General features: G+C 44.7%; 1 protein-coding gene across 7 annotated transcripts in view; it reads left to right on the forward strand.

The window, feature by feature from the left end:
* The window catches only part of USP28 (ubiquitin specific peptidase 28), a 505,647-nt gene that overhangs the window by 94,868 nt on the left and 389,660 nt on the right, over positions 1 to 21,119 (forward strand). For all 7 annotated transcript variants that reach the window (XM_078682349.1, XM_078682350.1, XM_078682344.1 and 4 more), the window contains exons 6-8: positions 10,045 to 10,131; positions 10,754 to 10,891; positions 19,153 to 19,226. In XM_078682349.1, coding sequence (XP_078538475.1) covers positions 10,045 to 10,131; positions 10,754 to 10,891; positions 19,153 to 19,226 — 299 coding nt within the window. The remainder of the gene's footprint in view (positions 1 to 10,044; positions 10,132 to 10,753; positions 10,892 to 19,152; positions 19,227 to 21,119) is intronic.

Genomic DNA, 21,119 nt, shown 5'->3' on the forward strand with positions numbered 1-21,119 from the left:
CTCCGATCCGTGTTTCGACTTTGTTTCGGTTCAGTTCTTCAGTTTGTTATCGTTCGCTCTTCTCCAGTTGCTCCTTTTACAAAAACTCCACCGGTTCGACTCCGTTCGACCAAAGCCCCTTTGGCACAGTGCCGTTCGAGGCTTACCTTTCACATTTTTACCCGTCTTCTCAAAAATGCTCCACTGGTAATGGAACGCACACCCTTTTGGTTCTGCCCCCGTTGCCACCTGCAGTATCTTCACACAGATCAACACTCGCAGTGCAACTTATGCTTGTCCCCTTAGCACAACAAAGTCATTCTGTTCCAAAAAGACCCTTCGGAATCATAGAGCTCACCACCTTGAGATGTCCTACAGAGCCAACGACTACACTTCTGATATATTTGTTGAGGCGCATGCCCAGGAGCAGCCATCGGTCGACAAGGAGGGGACGTTTTATGTCGATGAAAGTTCCAGCTTTAAGCTTGAGGGTGACTCTGAAATAGAGGATATTATGCCAGCTCAAAAAATTAGGAGGACGGCTGCCACTGCTCATGTCTACCAGCCCAATCATGCCAAATCACTTTCAGCGTTTCTGTTCTCAGAATCCCATGTGCGTGGGCTACTACTGCTGTCTAGCCTTTGCTGGCACAGCAAGAAAAACGCTACGCACGCGCCCTTGCCTTTGTGCTCTGCTCCGAAAGCACATGCAAAGCCGAAACAATCTACTTCAGCTTCTTCGTAATAAGACCAGCAACAGGCATTGGGTCGATCTGTGATGCCAAGCCGGCAGTCAACATCATCCACCTTGACACCGCGTACCCATTCCACCTCAAAACCAGAAGCTTTGAAGCCGAAAATGTTGAAGCTGAGTTCCAAGCCCGGTCCCAAACCACAGGGTGAACCAGTCCTGTATATGTTACAGGAAAAGTTGGACACACACCAGAAGAGTATACTCGACGAATCCTGGCCACAGCTTCCTCTCCTCCACCACCTAGAAGGAAGCTTACCTTTGAAGAGGCTTCAGACATACCAGTTCCTTGTAAGATGAAGACTATTGACAAGGCTGCCACTCCTTCCACCCTCCACCAACTTCACCCCCACCACCTTCACCCCCACTATCACACTCTCCTGAACCACCATCTTCAGGCAAGCAACTAGATGACTCACCACAAGTCTCTCCACTGTCAGATACTGCTGGGTAGGGCGGCGCACAGGGAAATGTCCATTGGGACACCTATGACACCGATCCTCCTGCTGACATGGATCCGTATCCTTATCCTGCGCACCCTTCTCCTCCCCCTTCTCACTTCTTACCAGGAACTTATAGCAAGGGCTGATGCATTTCTGATGTGGAGCTCCATCAAGAGCCTTTAGAGGACGACTTCCTCTTCGACATGCCTTCCAACGCTCATAGGGTTACCCAATACCTGCCCATTTTAAAAGGCATGCTAAGGCATACTGATGGCATATTTATTTGAAAAGTTTTATATAGCGCTGGCTAGACCCGGAGTTATCAGTGCGCTTTACATGAGGTAGGACATTGTTTCATAGTTACATCAGTTTCTGGAGCGTCGCATAACATAGAAAGGGAGACAGTATAACATAGTTACATGAGTTACTAAAGCATAGCATAACATAGAAAAAAACAGCAAGGGGGAAGGTACTTCCGGGGATACAGAAAGGTCAGGCTGGAAAAAGGGGAGGCAGACAATGAATCACGGAGGGGAGACGAGGAAAACAATGTCCGATGTCCAACTGGGTAGGTGGCGGCCGAAGGGTGAACCAGTGCCAAACTCCTCTATAGCTGCATAGGACAGCTGCACTGGGCATTTAACGACCCTATTTGGGCTAGATTTGTAATGGGTAGGGTAGAGACAACCTTCCTCCTGACAAGGAGAGTAGAAGAATAGATGCAGTGGGGAAAAGTGTCAGCTCAAGCTGGCCAAACATTGGCGTATTGCCAACATGCAAGCACTCCTAGCACGCTATGACCGCACCCATTGGGACGAAATAGAAGATCTACTCCAATATGTCCTAGTGGAACATACACAAACGTGCCCACTAGTTTGTTTCTTAGGGGGAAATTATTACTAACACCTCCATACGGTGCGCATTAGATGCTGCTGACCCCGCAGCCAGAGAAGTCAACACATGTATTTTACTTTGGGGGCATGCTTGCCTTTGAATCTCTGGGTCTAAGCCTGAGGTTCAACAAGCTGTGTTAAACATGCCCTTTGATAAGGAACCATCTTTTTTGGTCTTCAGGTGGACTCCACATTAGAAAATATAAAAAAAGGATACTGAGACGGTCAAAGCTATGGGAGCCCTCCAAACACTTGCTACAAGTTTCTTTCACGCCTGAGTTACCATGGAGGCTCAAAATACTCCTCTTCGGAGGCCTCCACCTCCCAACAAAAACGGCCAGGTCAGTACTCCTACGCCAAGGGCTACTCTTGTGCCTCCTACAGAGGTAAAAACACCAGTGATGGAGGTAAGGGTGCCTCCCCCCGTGGAGCAACACCCTGAGTAGATTTTCTGTATACTTCCTAATCTTGAAAAACGACAGGTACTTAGAGCCAATCTTAGATCTCAGGCCCTTCAAACAATACATCCTATCAGAACACCTCCACATGGTTACCTTACAGGACGTCATTCTGCTTCTTCAATATGGCAACTTTATGGCAACTCAGACCTAAAGAACGCCTACTTCCTCATACCAATACATCCAGCTCATTGCAAAATCTTAATATTTGTCAGAGCTGACAAACATTACCAGTTTGAAGCTCTGACATTCGGGCTAACCACCGCACCTCAAGTGTTAACCAAAAGCCTAGCAGTGGTTGCAGCTCATCTGCTCAGACAAAATGTCCACGTATTCCCATACTTGGACGACTGACTCATCAAAGCCAGCACTCTTCATCAGTGCCAACAACACACCCAGATGACAATAGATCTTCTCCACAGTTAATGTTTTGCTATCAACATTCCCAAGTCTCACCTGCAACCATTACAAGTTCAACCATACCAAGGGGCAATCCTAAACACACAAATAGGATGATTCTATCCCAATCCCGCAAGAATTCAAGATAAATGGAAACTCCACCCACAAGTCATCCTACCCTAGTTCCAAAAGCGGAGGTTCCTTTAAATAGACTTTTTTGCCACAGCAGAAAGTGAAAAATGGCCAAACTTTGCCCACAGGTCTCCACAGCCACTATCCAAGGGCATTACAAAATGGATGAGGTGGCCGAAGGTATTTGCCTACGCTTTTCAGATTCTCCCTCTCCTTCCCTTTCTGGTTCGGAAGCTCAGGCCGACTTCTTTAACAAAGATCCTAATAGCTCCTACTTGGGCTCATAAATCGTGGTTCACAACATTACTAAACCTTGTTTCACAACATTACTAGACCTTTCAGTAGTCCACACGAGAAGCTCCCCAACGGACCGTGCCTTCTCACTCCCAATTACAGACAAATCAGGCACTCAGATCCTAAAACACTCAATTTAGTAATCTAGCTCCTGAGATCATAGAGTTTGATTATCTTAATTTACCAGTGGGGGTGTGTGGCCACGCTCTCTGATCCTGGGTCTGGTGGGTGCGTAGACTACGTTAATGGGGATTGCGGCATAGGAGAACCCTCCCCTGGCCATCCAACGAATACGGGGTCTGAGTTTGGCTGCTCCCGGTGGCCGTGACACCATGGAAGGTAGGAATGCACTTGGCAACAACCACGTGCCTCGCAGTCCCCGCAGTGATAGGGGCTGTGGGGGAGCCAGAGGTGCAGGGCTGACAGGCCGAGTGGTGTATCCCCTGCCCCTAATGTGATCCGAATTGCCCCTAAATGCACTGGGCAACCGCAACAAAGAGGGCTATAGTATTCTGTGGGAATCCTGACCGTCCCATCCACGTATCGCTTAAGGCCTGAGGATTGGGCCTGATGTGGGGCCAGCGGTGTGACTGGGCCATGGTGCAGCCCCCTGCCTGACGATCTTGGCTGCGTGGCAGCTGCACAGGGTTATCGGTGAGAGTCTTGCTGGGCCGCATTGCTGAGGTATGACACACTTTCTTATCTCTGTTGGCTGCACATCATGGCCTGTTTGCCTGGTGTGATGGTGCTCCTGCAGTGGACCAGTTTGTTGACCGTAAAACCCTTGGACATTGCTGTTGGGTCCCGTAGAGGGCTGCCCTACAAACCTGCTCTGCCCCTAAGGTACTACCACCGATGGCAGTGCGCAAACTAAGTTCTCCCATCAGAAATGCGGTCTCTGCACCTGGGGTGGTGCCTGATTGTGCCATGGAGTCCGCGATTGGGCCCTGGGCTTAGGGGTTGTCCTTGATGTTTGCTGCATGCGTGGGCCTTGTTGAACCATTTCAGCCCGCTACATCACGAGGAACAGCACACGGACTGAAGTGCTCTATGTTGCAGGATGGGTGAGGCATGCATCTGGTCGCTAATCCTCCGTCCCCCAATTGGTCTATAGATTTGAGCTCTGCGTGCGAAGGCGGGGGTCCCCCCCTCCTGCATCCTCTACCCATCATTACTGTTGATACCAGAACTCAACCGCCCCTCCCCCAACCCCTTTCTCCATTGGTTCTGAGAAAACTAATGGGGGAGCCGAGACTTTGACTGACATGAAGGGCTGTATGATCAGAAGCCCTTCGGCTAATCCGCCGGCCTGGAAGCCATTTTTGCTGAGCTCAAAACAAGATTCCGTGCAGTAAATGCTCGCTTCAACACCATTGGCAATCGAATTTGACCGCATTGTTGAGCACCTAGATAGACCATACGAGTGAATGTTGGGAGCAGAGGAGCGCATATCTGGCCTAGAATATACTACCGCTACAGTGTTGAAGCGACTGGAGAGGTTAAAGACGTGGCTGAAAGCGTTGGCCATCAAATATAAAGATTTAGAGGCCAAGGAACGACGGAATTATATTCGCATCTTGGGTGTTGCAAAGGCAACAGGCACTTGACGTCTTGACGTCTTTGTTAAGGGACTGCTCTCTGACCTATTAGGCAGACAAAATTTCACTCCTACATTTGTAGTCAAGCTACACACACATCCCTTTGCCCCCATTCGGTGCCAGGGGCCCTACCGCAACCGATTGTCTCCCAAATCCTCTATGTTAGGGATCGAGATGTAGAATTCCGGAGGGGATGAGAGTTTGGCCCTCACCACTTTCAGGGGTCTAGTGTCTACTGATCAAAGCCTACCAGACTGTCTGGTGGCTTCCAGCATGGAACTGTTCCATTCGGAGTAAGCACTACAGTTGCATCACGCATTGACTAAACAATAAGCAGCTTATCTGATGTCCCCTTTGGCCCACTACTACTACTGACCCGCCAGCGGTGGGCCCATTATGGCTGTCCCCTTGGGCCCATCCATGTTCCTAATGAGGTTTCTTTTTTCTCCATATCTGACATCGGAGCCACCCTTTGTGGCTTTGCTACCTCCCTGAGGTTTATACTACAGATATGTTTGGGGAAATGTTTTGTTCTGGTTTGCTGATATGGGTATCCACTTTGCAAATTGGCGCGAGGTGTAGGGGGGGGGGGGATTACTGCTGTTTTTTTTTTATGTTCCTTTGTTGTCCACAATGCACCATTGTGCTCACAAACCATGCCCGATCACAGACACTACTTTCATGTCTTAGAACATCGGGGTCCTCAACAGCTCGTGTAAGGTGAAACGTGGCCTTCCTTCAGGAGACGCGTTTACCACGTAGCCCTTCACACACGTTTGCCAACACATGGAGTCCACATAGTTTCTTCTCCAGCGACAGTACATACTCACGTGGGCTAGCTACAATGATGCATAAACTCCTGTCTCTCCATCCCTATGCCCCACTCTGAGGAGGAGGGCAGGTATCTCGTAGGGACAGGTCACGAGGCCTAACAACAAATATTGTATGCCATAGTTTATGCCCCGAATATTGACAACCTAGATTTATTTCAGACACTTTGAGCCCTGCTAGATCGCAGTGACGCTGATCACATTGTACTAGGACGGTGATTTTAATATACTCCTTGTCCAAGCTTTGGAAACCATTCCGTAAAACCCGGATAGTAACCCCGCTAACTACATATTTTAACCGACTTATGCTGCGCTAACACGCACCTTGACCTGTGGCGCCTACTACATCCCACTTGCCCTGCACACACATTCTATTCTGCACCCCACAATGCCTCGACGGGAATAAACAATTGGTTTCTATCGCCGTGCTTACACAGTGGCTCAGCTCATTCAGACTTCTCCCACAAACACTTTCCGATCACTCCCCTGTTGCGATGACACTGCGTGCTCCTATTGCAGGTGGCCTGAACGCCATTGTTGGTTCCCTAATATGTCACTTGGATTACCTATTTTTCACGTGGCTCTGGTCAGCTATCATTCAATATTTTGAGCTTAATAAAGACTTCAATTGCAGGCTATCCTATGGGAATCCTTTAAGGCATACACCAGAAGCGTATGTATTTCTAAACATGCTGGTATACTGCATGATCTGTGTAGGACATTGACTCGCATTGAGACAGAGCTGGCTGAGTTGGATTGCGCTAGTGCTCGGAATACCACCAAGGCCCCCTTACCCTGACGTGCGAAATTAATGGCCGACTTTAGAGTCACTGAGGAGTGTGAAGCCCACTATTTGGGAAAATATGCTAGGGCCTGGTGATACAGAGGCTGGGACATATTCTAGCCAGGCTCCTACACCCCCTGGGGGCACGTCATATATATATCGGAGTTACACCAAGCACATGGCATCCACCTCACAGATACTGTAGATATACAGGCTGAGCTCCTTTGCTATTATTTTGATCTTTAAACTATATACCTGGATGATGACAACACTGAAAGGATAGCCTACCTGAGTGAGATCGGCTGGCTGGCTTACTACTGCACACCAACAGTTTCTTAGGGAGCCTTTTACGGCTGAGGAAGATCGTTCAAGCGATTGAATCAACGGATGGCACTAAAGCTCCTGGCCTTCTACAAGGTGTACAAACATCTCTTAGCCCCACATCTCTTTGTTTTTTATTCGGAAGCTCTGGAGAGGGGATTCTCACCGCCTGTGTTGTGAGAAGCAATGATCACACTACTCCTAAAACCGGGTTAAAACCCACAACATTGCAATTCCTATCTGCCACTATCCCTATTAAATTTTGGTAGTAAAATTTTAGCTAAGCTGTTGTCACCCCGCCTTGCCCTTTTAACTGACCAAATTATCTCCCCGGCTCAGTAGGGCTTTGTTCTGCATTGTTCGACTTCCCTGAACCACTGTACGGTATTTGTTGTCCTTAATAGAATATCTCCCACGGTGCCCAATATACTCACCCTCTTGGACGTGGAGAAAGCCTTTGATACGTCGGAATGGCCATTCCTACACACCGCAGTTAGTAAATTTGGCTTTCTATGTAACTTCTCTTCGCTCATATCGCTTCTTCACTCACTGTCAACAGCTCAGAGTATGGTAAATGGCAAACTGTCTGTCTCATTCACAATAACACAGGGGACACAGCAAGGGTGCCCCCTGCTCTTCATTATAGTGGTGGATCCATTGGTGGGCCATCTTCAAGCTAAGCATTTACACAGGGGTGTGCAATTTAAACCTTGCCCAATCCTGGTTTCACTCTGCCAACAATATATTACTCTTTGTACGTCATACCACCAACAATTTAGAGAATGAATCCAGTGTGAGGTATTATTAGGCTTCCATATTAATTGGATTAAGTCAGAGTTATTTCCACTTACGGATGTGACTACTCAGTTGCATTGTGACTTCCCTTTAAAATGGTGCAAAAGCTCAGTTTGTTAACTTCATGGAGGGCGCAGGCTTTGCCCAAATGACGTGGACATGTCCTAGTGTAGCAACATATGGGAGTGAGGTATTCACTAGACTTGCTTTGATGACTCGATTACACTTGAACATTCCCTCTTACTAGCCTTATTTTGTTATGTCTCCTACATCCCTAAAGCTATGTGCAGATATGTTGCCATTAACTTACATTTGGCCAAACGTGAGGCTGCCATACATTGGGGAAGCAAGCACCGACCTACTGTGGTGACATGGATAAATAGTCTAACCTGTTGTGAAACAAAAAGTGAATTATATGCAACCCATCAACTACCTCCCTCCCACCGAAAGATATCTGGCAGCCTCTGACGGAGTACCTACTGGCACTGTCCACACCAGACTCCACCCAGTAAATGTAAAGGAATGCAGACTTTGCACATCTCCTTTTCAGTAGTGCTGTAACTGTGTAGACGTTTAAATGTTCTTACTGTATCTATCATTGGGAGTCTGAATGTGATTGCTAACATGATATGCATTGTTGTGTTTCGTTATTGGTTGTTACATACAATGAACAATGGAAATATATGCTATTTTTGGGGGGATAACACATATTTGTATGTTTATGGTATGACTTAAAAACTAAAAAAGAAAGTTATTTATAAAAAAAAAAAATTAAAAACCTTACCAGCAGAATCTACCGACATTCTTACGAAAGCATATGGACCTACCACCGGGGCCTGCTATGCAGCAAAATGAACATGTTTTGTTTTCTACTGCCACTCAAAACAAAGTGACCCTTTCACAGCTACAGTACAAACCCTTATCTGCTATCTACTGCACTTACAAAAGGCTGGTTTAGCATTTACATCGGTACGCTTACTTCTTGCTGCGATGGCTGCTTATCTCCAAAATAGACACCACCTAATGCTCTTCAAAATCCCATTCACCAATGCCTTTATAGAAGGACTTAAACAGGTTATTCCACCCAGGATTCCTCCTGCACCTCTATGGAACCTTAATGTAGAACTCACAAGACTCATGGGTCCCCCTTTTGAACCCTATACTCATGCTCCCTTCAATTTCTATCTTGTAAGATGGCATTTTTGTCCCCTAGCCTCTCAATTTCACCTCAACCAATCCATTGAATTGCCAGTCTTTTTTAATCAACCTCATTCTGTTGTGTAAAGAGCTCTTCATACTTTAGATGTCAAAAGAGCGCTAATGTTCAACATGGATAGAACTAACACTTTCAGAAACCCCAAACCACTTTTTGCCACCTTTTTTCCACAACACAAAGGCAAACCAATATCTAAATCAGGCATAGCCAGATGGATAGCAAAATGCATTCAGACTTGCTATGCTAAGACCAAAAAACCTTTACTTGCTCCTCCCAGATAAAACTCTACTCGCAAAAAGGGAGCAACCATGGTCTTTTCAAGAACTTTTCCCATAGCTGACATGTAAAGTAGCTACATGGTCCACACCACACACTTCCACCAAACATTATTGTGTGAATGTTTTAGCACGCCAACTTGGACAGACATGGCTATATACCCTTTTCCAAACCTCTGCAACACCCACAGGTTAGCCTCCGCTTACAAGGAAGGACTGCTTTACAGTCTATGCAGAGCATGCATATCTACATCCACACATGCCATTGAGAGGAATATGTTACTTACCCTGTACACATCTGTTTGTGGCATTGTAGATTCACATGTGCCCACCCCCCTCCCTGGCCCGGAAACCTGTGGCAGTTACAGTTCATTTACTAGTATTTCACTATACAATAATAAGGGTCATCACATTACTTACACATACCACCCATAGAAAAACAATCTAACAATGGAGTCGATGTTGATGCACATTTCCACCGAGAGGAGGAGTCACTCAACCTCGTGCCTTGAAAGACTTCTTTGAAGAAATAAATCTTGCACAACTCCAGACCCAGCACTAGGTGGTCAGGAGTATACAGAGCATGTGAATCTACAGCACTACATGCCACAAGCAGATGCTTACAGGGTAATTTACTAATTCCATGAGGGTTCTAATTGAATCCCTACATTTCAGCATCATCCTTATTTCATCGATATAGCTTGTCCCACATGCTCAACTGATTCCTTCACACTGCTCTATCCCTGGCTCCTTCTTATAATATGTGCCCTAATACATGCACAACCAGGTTTGATTTTCACTAGTACCCTAAATTAAATAACCATAAAGGAATACATTCTATTGCTAATCTGCTAATTTTCATATTTTATTTTGTAGTCTCTCTTTCAGCTTCCAGAGTTCCGAAGATTAGTGTTGGGCTACAGTCTTCCCCAGAGTGTACTTGAACATTGCCGAAGCCATGGTGTAAGAGCTTTGTATAACTGTTTAGTTTCTCCTGCTATATATTGTTTGCTGACGTTGCCAGCTTGATCACTGCAGTCCATGTGCAATGCTTCAATCCCCCGTTTTGGGTAAACCAAATCGATTTCCAGAGTTGTTCTTTAGTCTTTGTTATTTCCATGGGTATTTGCATCACCTACGAAGACTTGAACATCATACCATGACCTGTGCTGCAGTAAGATAGCTGGCACCTGGTGTGTCTAAAATGGATCCAAGACGGCCAGATCCATGCCGCATTTTAAAGACCGTTTCAGGCTATGTAAATGAATTCCATTCATTTTAATTAAAAGCGTTCATTTATTTAACACCGAGTTCTTGAACTACCAACCTAGATCCGACCCCCCTGAACCTATGCTGGGTCTCCCCGTACTATACACAGTGGCACCTCTTATGAATCTCCCCTGTTGTACGGAGATCTTCTATGCAACTCAGAGTTATCCACATGTTTGCCCCCGTTTACTGTGAGTGATGTGCTTTGGGTATTCTGTCTGTTATAAGTGCCTCAGTGACCATAATGAAATAAAATGTTCTTTTGTAATGATTTAATATTTTTTCATGCTTTTCCATTTAATTTATAAATGCACAGGAGAAAAGAAATATTGCCTTCATGCAGGAGCTTCAGTACCTTTTCGCTCTCATGGTGGGTTCGAATTGTAAGTTTGTTGACCCATATGCGGCGTTGGAGCTCTTGAAAGATGCTTTTCTTTCTGTGGAGGCACAGCAGGTAATACAGTTCTGTTGTTGGAAAGTATATTAAATATACAATTGTATCCAAGAGTAACCTTTAGCTATTATGTATCTTCCCATAAGAAAAAATAAATATTGTGAATCCTTTGTGAGCCATGCAATTTTCAAAATTTTAATTGCCGGATGCCTTGAGAGCACTGCTCTGTCATTTGTTGTCTGTTTGTGACTATGACGAGTGGACAGTATGAACTTAAACATTGATATATCTTAGCTTGAAATAAAGAACTTGCTGTGTTGTATAACAGTCAATTTGATATCTGATTTGGGTTTTGGCTTGTGCATTTTATAAATCCCCGTCACTAAGCCTCTTTCTCACTCTGGAAGTCCCCTTCCAAACATGGGCAGAAAGTTGAGTTATTAGCACTGCAACACTGGAGTATGGTACATCTGGCTGGGACACGTGGAGTTTTAAAAACACACTCCTCAGGTGTCTTTGGAATGGTATAGAAGCAGTCGTCCTTTCCAATAGTAACCGAGGTCGATCTTGAAGGGAGTACTGGTTTAGTGTGTGGCGTAAAGCAACAATGAGTATTTATTTAAGGTTTACTTCAGTACATTGAAATTCAATCTGATTCCCTGTATGTTTCAATCCCCTTCCCCTCTATGCCATTTAAATATATATGTTGGAGGCATGTGTGGCAGTAGATACATGTGCTTAGCATAAGTCTGCCATCTAGTGCTGGGCTCTGAAGTGTGCAAGTTGTTTTTCTTCGATTAAGTCTTTCGAGTCACAAGGTATGGTCCTCGACTGCATTGTTACATTGTTTTTTTTTTCGCTGTCTTGATCGGGCGTGTGCGCCTCTGCTCTGCCTTGGCATTGCCATTTCCTAGTCTTTACACCTTAACATCGGTATCGTCTTCGATCACAGTTACTTCTAGATCTACTTCGATTGCACATCGACGTGTTTCCCGTCGAACAAGGCCTTATTCCTTCTAGCAATTCTTAGTTTCTCGACGTCTCGTACCACTGTCTCATTCCAAACCACCTTCACCTGCTGCAGACACACAGTATTCTCCAGAAGGTTCCATTTACTCTTTTGAGGGACATGGGGACGATAGAGACCAATTCTCCGTCCACCTAAGGATGACATGTGGGACAAGCATGATACAGACCCACCTGCAGACACAGACCCAGATTTGTATCCAGCAAAGCCTTCCTCTCCAAATGACACTGCTAACTACCATGACATTATAGGTAGAGTGGCTAATTATCACACGGTTCAGCTCCACACTGAACCAGTGGGGTATGACTTTTTATTTGAGACCCTTTCCTCCACCGAATGCTTGGTCCAATGCCTGCTGATGCTCAATATAAGAGAGAAGGGTCCCAGAACGAAAAGGATTAGAAAGAGTATTCCAACTTAATAATTAGAGACATAAATCCTAAACATGATACCAACATTGTTTTTAATCACAATGTGTAAGTACATTTCGTCACATGTATTAATAATAGGCAAAATTTCAACGTATTTAGTGCCCCAAGTGGGAAGGGGTGGGGAAGGTGGTGGTGTAGGAAGGAGTGTGAGGTAATCAAAAAAGTGACATAGCAATGGTCAAACGACCTTAGTTTACAATGCAATGGTTAAATCAACAGAATATAGACCCAAACCTTCAAGTTCATTACATATGCATCATGCTTCCGAAAAAAATACAATCAATGAAATATATGGGAGGAAGCTGAATATAATGAGACTGTCGACGTTTCGACCCACAGATAATTGCAGGCAACGGATGGTGCCTTGCTAGGGGGTCTTCATCAGGACGGGGGTAGGGGTATGTTACCATGAGGTGTGTAGTACTCGAATCATGGTAAAAGGTATCTCATAAATGGGCGAGGAACATCGTAGCGTCAAGTTGACTCTGGGTCATGGATAGACTCTGCGTCATACGGTCTGAGAAATGTAATTCTATTTAATGCTTACAGAATGGGCTTCACAGATCCCGCCGACAGATCGGGAATCTGGAATGCTGAGTCAGAAGAAGTATCACATAGATCCCGCCGGATTACAGATCGGGAATCTAATAGACGAGAAAGATTTTCGAACGACGCGGTGACCGCGTTCGAAAATCTTTCCCGTCTATTGCGCAACAAGGTACTTTTTATCGCTCCCCTTATCGTGGGGCAGCAAAATCCACATCTTCAGACACCTCCACCTCCCCAATCACATACCACATAATTTAGGGGTTAATATATATGATCCTACAGAGGCAACAATTCTAGAGGTAGGGGCGGTTTCTCTAGAACATCGGCCACAAGACCTTGACTTTCCTACCATTCCCCCAATCACAGTACAACTGTCTGCATGGCGGAATATCGCAGCGGGCCAGTTAGTATTGGATATTATTCAACATGGTTATTGCCTAGGGCACACCTCCACACCTCCAAACATTCCACTGTACACACACAGGCTGTCCACGAACCATCAGCGGCTGCTCAAAGAGGAAGTCCAAGCTCTTTTGCAAAAAGGAGCAATAGAACTTGTGCGACTGCACGAACATGGTACAGGGGTGTATTTACGTTACTTCCTTATTCCCAAAAAGGACGTGCCTCCAAGGCCAATCCTCGACCTCAGACTCCTAAACAGGTACATTCTCTCAGGGCACTTCCACGTGGTCACTCTTCAAGATGTCATTCCACTACTACAACAAGGCGACTTCATTGCCACAATGGGCCAAAAGGAGTGTTTACTAAATGCCTAGGAGTAGTAGTAGCTCACTTGCACTTGCGGTGGCAAAACATATATATACACATACACATTTTCCCTTATCTAGACAACTGGCTCATCAAAAGCACGCATTTTCATAGCTGTTTCCAACACACTCAAACTACCATAAACTTACTTCACCGACTGGGGTTCACAGTCCGTGCAGACAAGTCACACCTCCAACCTCTCCAAATACAACCTTACCTGGGAGCCATCCTCTACACACACACAGGGATAGCTTACCAAATGTCGCAAGGATTTTAGCCTCATCAGCAGATAACAGTGAGAACAGGCATGCAACTCCTAGGCACTATGGCATCTTGCATAGCCATAGTACCTCACATCAGACTCCATATGCGCCCATTGCAAGAATGCTTAATGCAGCAAGACTTAAATGGATGGTCAACTGAAGATCTAGTGTTGATCAGCCGTCAAGATCACCACTCTCTGCAGTGTGTGGAATACCAAAAATCTTCAAGAAGGCCTATCTTTCATAGACCCAGTTCTGTGGAGGACCCGAACAACGGGTGCATCACTCACAGGTTGGGGAGCGTAGTCATAGGAGTTAACTATAAAGGGTCACTCGGCACCCAGTCAAACTCATTTCCATATCAATCACCTAGAGATGCTAGCCGTTCCTATAGCGCTGAAAGCATTCATTCCTCACCTTAAAAGCAAAGTGGTTTTCATCAAAACAGACATGACTGCCATGTATTATCTGCAAAAACCGGGGGTGTTTGCGGTACCAGGTAATCTTTGCTATCTCATCTAGCCCAGACCATCTGGAGGGGGGCTCTCAAGCACACCATTCACCTCTTAGCGGAGTACATACTTGGAGTGGACAATGACTGTGCAGCTCTCCCCAGCATGAGGTGCCAACTAGTCCACAAGGGAGAGCACAACCTACAAGTCCTTCAAGAATGGGATCAACCAAACCTAGATCTCTTCCCCACAGCAGAAAATGCCAAAGTCCCAAAGTTTGCATCCATGTTTCCACAGTCCAAGGGCAACGCACGATGGATGGGTTTGTCAGGGATACTTGCTAATGCTTTCCACCTCTCTAATTGCTTCAGTTGGTGATTCACAAACTTTGACAGATAGCTCTGACTCTCATCCTAGTTGCTCCCACATTAGCAGGACAACCATGATTTCACCACATCACTTGAACTCTCAGTAGTTCCACATCTCATACTTCCTAACTGACAGGATCTTCTCAACCAAAACCAGGGAGCAGTAAGTCACTCAAACCTCAATTCTCTCAATTATGATCTCACTCTCGAGGTCTTAGAATTTGGATACTGAAATCTATCTCAACAATGCATGGCTATTCTTAAAGAAGCAAGTAGACCCACTGCTAGAGCCTGTTATGCATCAAAGTGGCATTCAAAAGATATTAACCTGTCTAGGTTCAGTTTGTGGTTTGCGGCATTCCAGATTCTTGGCCCTTGACTCCTCAGAATCTGTCTCCAGATTACATTCTTTTGAAGGTTAGTGGATTGACCAGATGATCAGACTGAGAAAAGCCCTCTGGTAGGTGCCTAATGATGTGCTGACTTCTGAGTCTTTGCTCCAGTACGACTTCTAGACGGCTCAGAGTGCATTTAATTTAATTCCTACTCCATTTGGGACCAAGTGGGAAGGTTGCTGATAGGACACAAACAAGCAGTCTGGTTCTGTCTTCTATGTACCTTGATGATGAGGTTCTTAGGGAGACAAGTATAAATGACGCTAAAGTAGTCTGCAAGTGCCATGACGAAAACTTGTGTCCGCTCCATCTCATGATCTGTTGCGGTCAGTTCTGAGTAGGGGTAAGATTTTGCAGATTATGAAGAGTCGTAGCATGGTGTTGTCAAATAATGCCCTGAACTGTGGTGCAATGGAAAGGTTTTCATCAGGGGCAATTCCCACATGGCTTGCTTTTAGAAAGATGATGGGGAGGGGGTTTCAAGGCCTGGGTTTCAGTCAAAGGGTAATGATTTACGTGCCATTATTCCCATGATGATGTTCTCAGTTTTAACTCCATTCATGCAATGAGAGAGTTTCACCTAGAAGAGAACATAGTTCATTCAGAAAGTCAAGTTAGTTAAGTTGTTGGAAGCCCTACATAACTGGAAATTAATTTGCATATTGGCTGTATATATTTGTAATCTCACTTTTTTTGCTCTAATAGCTTCACAAACGAGCCATCTTTGCTATTGAATACGGAATGGTCATTTGAATGCACCTCAAGCAGCAGGACATGTAGATAATTCAGCAGACCCCATTCAGATTTTTTTTTACTGTTTAAGCAAATTGTATTCTCCATAGAGCAGGTCCAGTTATTCCAGCTCCGTGTTCCAGCCTTTCTAAAAGAATTGTGTTTGACAGCACCAATATGCTGAGGAATATGAGGCCTATTTTTGTGCCATCAATGGATAGCAGAACCTTTGAATGCCTTTTAATCAAAGTCCCAGGCAGTTTAGCTCTGTTCGTTCTCTTTACTCTTGAATTTCCATTTGTAGCCAACACATGTTTTCTCTTAACTAACTTCCTCAAAGGTATCTCAGTCTCAGGTAGTTTTATGGTAATTGGCTTAGCAGGTGTATATCTCCGTAGCTGTCTCACTCCATATTTAGAATCAAGCTATTCATACAACCACTAGTGTGGGGTGTACTATGTCATCAGTGGAGTCTGATATAGGTTAATTCTGATTTAATTCCCTTGCTGTTCTGAAATATCGCTGTTTGCTCGGTTGCTTTCCACATGTCTAGGAGCTGTCCATTGATGTTATGATGGGGAGGGTAGGTTAGAGAGAGGTCTGTAGTTGGCATAATCTTCAGGTCTGGGGATGTTTTTTTTATTTTGGACTGGAGGGTTGATGGCAAGTTTCCATGCGACCTAAAACAACATCAGAAGACCCCATAAAGAATTTTCATAAACTTAAGCGCTCTGCGATGAGAGAGTACTTCATCAATAAAATTCATATCACCAGTAATTCATCAAAAACTCTTTTCAAAATAGTTAAAGATTTTACCAAGCTGTCTGCCATCTCCAGCACTGTTCCTACCACCCAGGATCTCTGTAATGGGTTATCGGATTTCTTCTACAGTAACATTTTGGATATATATTCAGCGTTTGCCCCATCATCACTTTCCCTATCCCAGAAACTGGGTCGGCTAATAGCGATCCACTGACTTTCTTTCACCCGATCTCCATCGATATCTTACTTCAAAAACTTCTCGCCTGTAAATCAGGCTCCCCTAAGGATCCCTGCCCGGCACAACTATTTAGCACCTTAGCCCCCCCTTATTATTTCTCCTCTGAACCAGATCTGGAATTCCCCCCCTGCGCACTGGGACTTTTTTCCTTCAATCTGGAAACAGGCCCTCCTAGTGCCTATCCTTAAAAAATCTGATGCTGACCCGTCTGTCTTTAAAAACTATCGACCCATTTCCCTTCTACCAGCGCCAGCCAAAGTTTTGGAAAAAACGAGTTCAGGAACAACTATCAAGCTATCTCGAATCCCGTCATCTTTTTCACAACTCCCAGTCCGGGTTTAGATCCGGCTATAATACTGAGACTGCCCTCCTTAAAGTCTCCGAGACCGTTCGCGAATGCGTGGATACAGGCGACGCAGTTATGCAAGTGCTTCTTGACCTGTCCGCGGCATTCAACACGGTCTCTCATTGTATCCTGTTAGAGAGACTTTACAGCCTTGGGATCCAGGGCACCCCCTTGTCCTTGATTCGATCCTATGTTACCGGCAGCACTCAACAAGTCTTTATCCACTCTTTTGTTTCCGGGGAGAAGCCCTTGAGTTGGGGGTAGAAGCCCTTGAGTTGGGGGGGGGGGGTCCCCCAGGGCTCTGCTCTGAGCCCTCTCTTCTTCAATGTCTACCTCTCCCCTACAGCAGCACTAGTACAATCCTGTGAGGTTAGAGTGATCTCCTATGCAGATGATACGCAACTGGTGTTCTCATTTAAAGATCATTCCGAAGCAGCATTTGCAAATGTCAGACCCTGCCTGTGTAATATCTCCACTTGGAGGTCACTGAATACACTTAAGCTCAACTCAGACAAACCGGGGTTCTGTTTTTTTAATAAAAAAAAAAAAACCTTCTTTCATTGCTATGGTGGCCATCTGAGCTAAATCCCCCCCGTAAACCTGTGGACTTGGCTAGGAACCTTGGGTTTCGATTTGATAATGAGATGTCTTGCAAATCCCAAATTAGTCCGGTCTCCTCTGCCTGCTTTGGTAAACTACACATGCTCCGCAAAATCCTTCACTTTCTCCCTCTGAATTCCTGTTGGATCCTTATTCATGCCTTGATCACTTCAAATCTCGACTATGCAAATAGTCTGTATGTGTGGGCACCAGCATATTTGATTAGATGCCTACAGGTCGTTCAAAACGCGGCGGCTAGGCTGATATACAAAATCCCATATCGCCATTCGATCACACCCAATTTGAAGAAGCTCCATTGGATTCCTGTGATCAAACGTATTCAATTCAAGTCCCTTGTCCTGGCTTTCAGAGCTCTTCAGGGTCGTGGTCCAGCCTATCTTAGAGCTCGACTCAAGCACTCCCAGTCCAGCCTTACCCATAGATCGAATCATCTTCTCTTGTCGACTCCCCGTTTCCGCCGGTCTAGAATGGGCGGCAGAGCCTTTGCAGTGATCACTGCCAAAACCTGGAACCACCTGCTTCTCTTGTTGCGTACGACAGAGTCTGAAACTATCTTTCAACGTGTTCTGAAGACCTGGCTGATTTCTAGCCCTTAGACCCTCTCCGGTACCTGCATCTGCCGCCTGTCTTCGCGCTGGGACACCCCTGTTGGGGGTAGCTGAGTGCTTTAGAATTTACTAAATAAATAATAAAATCAGGCTGGAAGGTAGAATTGATAATGTTTAATGTGTTTCACAGAGTGGACAGATGGAATTTGAGTTGTTTTAAGCATTAGTTGAGCTGGAGTCCATAGTAGCATTACACACTTCGTATCAGGGCCAAGAGTCAACTGTAGTGATAGTTGCAAGATGGGAAGGAAGAGCGAATGTTCCTGTGATGTGGAGATGTTATTTCAGATCTTGGTCAAGTTTGCTGCAATCTTTTCAGTCGTCTTATATTAATTTTTTATAAAGAAAAATGTATTAAGAGTTTATTGAATTTGAAGGCTATACTCCGTTAGAAATGGAACCATACGTATTTGTCCTCTGGGTGCATAAGAGTTCTAAAAGTATGCCGATTATTTTGAATTAGACATGTGCTTCTGAGTACATATAGATTGTCATATGCTTACTGTTCTGACTAAGCAAAACAATAGCCAGACACTCAAAAAGCTCAGTTTTAAGCATGCATTGTAGGCTTTTGCAGGGAACATTAAAAAGCTAAATATGCCTGTACATATAGTGATTGTTTAATCGATATACCATGCATGTTTAGCAGAAGTGTTCTTTAATTCTCCATTACATACACCACAGATGTGCTTTAAAATTGAGTCTGAATGAATCATTTGATCTTCTACCTTTAATGAATTTGATTTCATACCAATTTATAGCAAGATGTAAGCGAGTTCACACACAAACTCCTGGATTGGCTGGAGGACGCTTTCCAACTGACTGTAAATGTAGAGTGAGTAGCTTCATTATTTTTTGTGCTGACATTTTAACAAGAGTCTGTATGAGGATGCAACAGTAACACGCTTTAGTGTTGTAGATTTAAAGTGGGGGTGTCCCATTTGTACTTTTAAGGCATCACAGCTCTGACTCAGAAGTGAATCTTGAGATCATACTGAGAGTGTGGTTCCTTGCAACTAAGACTCCATTTTATTGAGACACCATTAAATACATACCACTGCTTTGAAATTACCACTCATAAAATGGCTTCTACTGAAAATCTTTCTTTCATGTTTCCAAATCTGTAACCTGGAAACTTGCAGGTTCTCTCTAGCAGCATCTTCTTGCCTCTTGTCACCTCCTTCTTCACATACTTATCTACCAATTACTGTATCCCCTATTACTATTATCACCAATATCACTACACTCTCTTCTCATAGATATTTAGCCTGCACTTTGAGAGAATTTTATCTCATATTGTTCAAGTCTCCTATACTTTGCTTTTCTTTTCTTCGCCACACCTGTGCTCGTTTTGTTTTAATCTCAACTGTTCCCTCGTTTGTCAGCACTGCAGCACCCTTTAACTATTGCTCTTTTGACCAGTGCCAAGTACTCTGAAACCCTTTGTATTGGAGTGTCCTGTGTAGGCTCAGGAGTGTTGGATCCGTGCCAACTATTGAGGATAGTGTAGTCCAAACAGTGGTTCAAATACACCACTTGGGAAAAGAGAAAAACTTTATAAAAGGAAAAATGAAAACCTCACAATCTAGAATAAAGATCAGGAAAAAGAGAAAGTATGCTACCCAAATATTGGGCTTCTAATACACACAATACCCATGTCCCCCATGTCCAGATAATCTTTCCAATTTTCAAAAATACATTTTAATGTTCTCAAAAGAAGAACATATATAGATACAATAATCGGGGCGCTCATACAGTTACACAGATGGTGTTACAATTGTGAACATTGGCAGGTGTAAACAAATAGTGGCTGAGGGAAAATGGTAAAAACAGGTTTCTAAACAAAACAGAAATACACAACAAAACAATGGTATCCTCATTCATTGAAGACACATTATTGGCGTCAATGGCGTTTCAACCTAATAAATGGTTCCAGGGTCGTTATCAGGACAAAAATATCAATTGGAAGAGCGTCCACTGTATTTCAATAAAAACATCTCAGTCTACATGAAGAGGAAATCGAGATGTATGAGACACAAATGAATTCATAGCCTCAATTTATGAGGGTAGATACCTAATCTGCTGTAATATCAGAAAATCCGCAAGAAGTATAATCACACTCTTTGAATATAAGAGATGAAAACCAGACATGGGCAATCAGAGTGTAGTTATCTAATGTCCTTTGCATAGTAAGTCAGCAGTCATGCTGGGTCAGGGGATCCTGGTCGAGGAGTCTAGGAGAGCCGGCATGCTGGTGGGATGAGCGGGTCGACATCAATCATGTAATTGAACGGATCAACGGGCATCAGAGGTCCCCTTCTCTACTACCCGGGGGTGACAGCTGCTGAGTTGTCTTTAGGCGCTGGGTTTCCTTACCAGGAGCGGTCGCAGTCGAGGGGGCCTGTGTGCAGAGGCAGCAGGCATAGTCATTGAGACCACGCTGGACTCTAATTCTGGAGCACTGGGGAATGTTGTTGGCACCAGTGAGCCACTTCAACTCAACTCGGGCTGGAAGCATCTGGTGCAGAGGTGACTTCTGGTGTCGGGTTTTCTGTGCTTCCAAAGGCCTTAGAGTCTTTTCTTTGGAGTTTCTTTTGAACAGTTCCGCTGTTCACAGGAGGTCTCGGTCTTTATTGAAGCCAGGATGCCCTCCCATGTTCTGGAGAACCTCAGCTGCAGAACGAGTCGACTTTGGTTTAGAGTAGATGGAGAACGGCAGACAGGCCAG

The sequence above is a fragment of the Lissotriton helveticus genome, chromosome 3_1 (assembly GCF_964261635.1).
Source record: "Lissotriton helveticus chromosome 3_1, aLisHel1.1, whole genome shotgun sequence".
Taxonomy (NCBI): domain Eukaryota; kingdom Metazoa; phylum Chordata; class Amphibia; order Caudata; family Salamandridae; genus Lissotriton; species Lissotriton helveticus.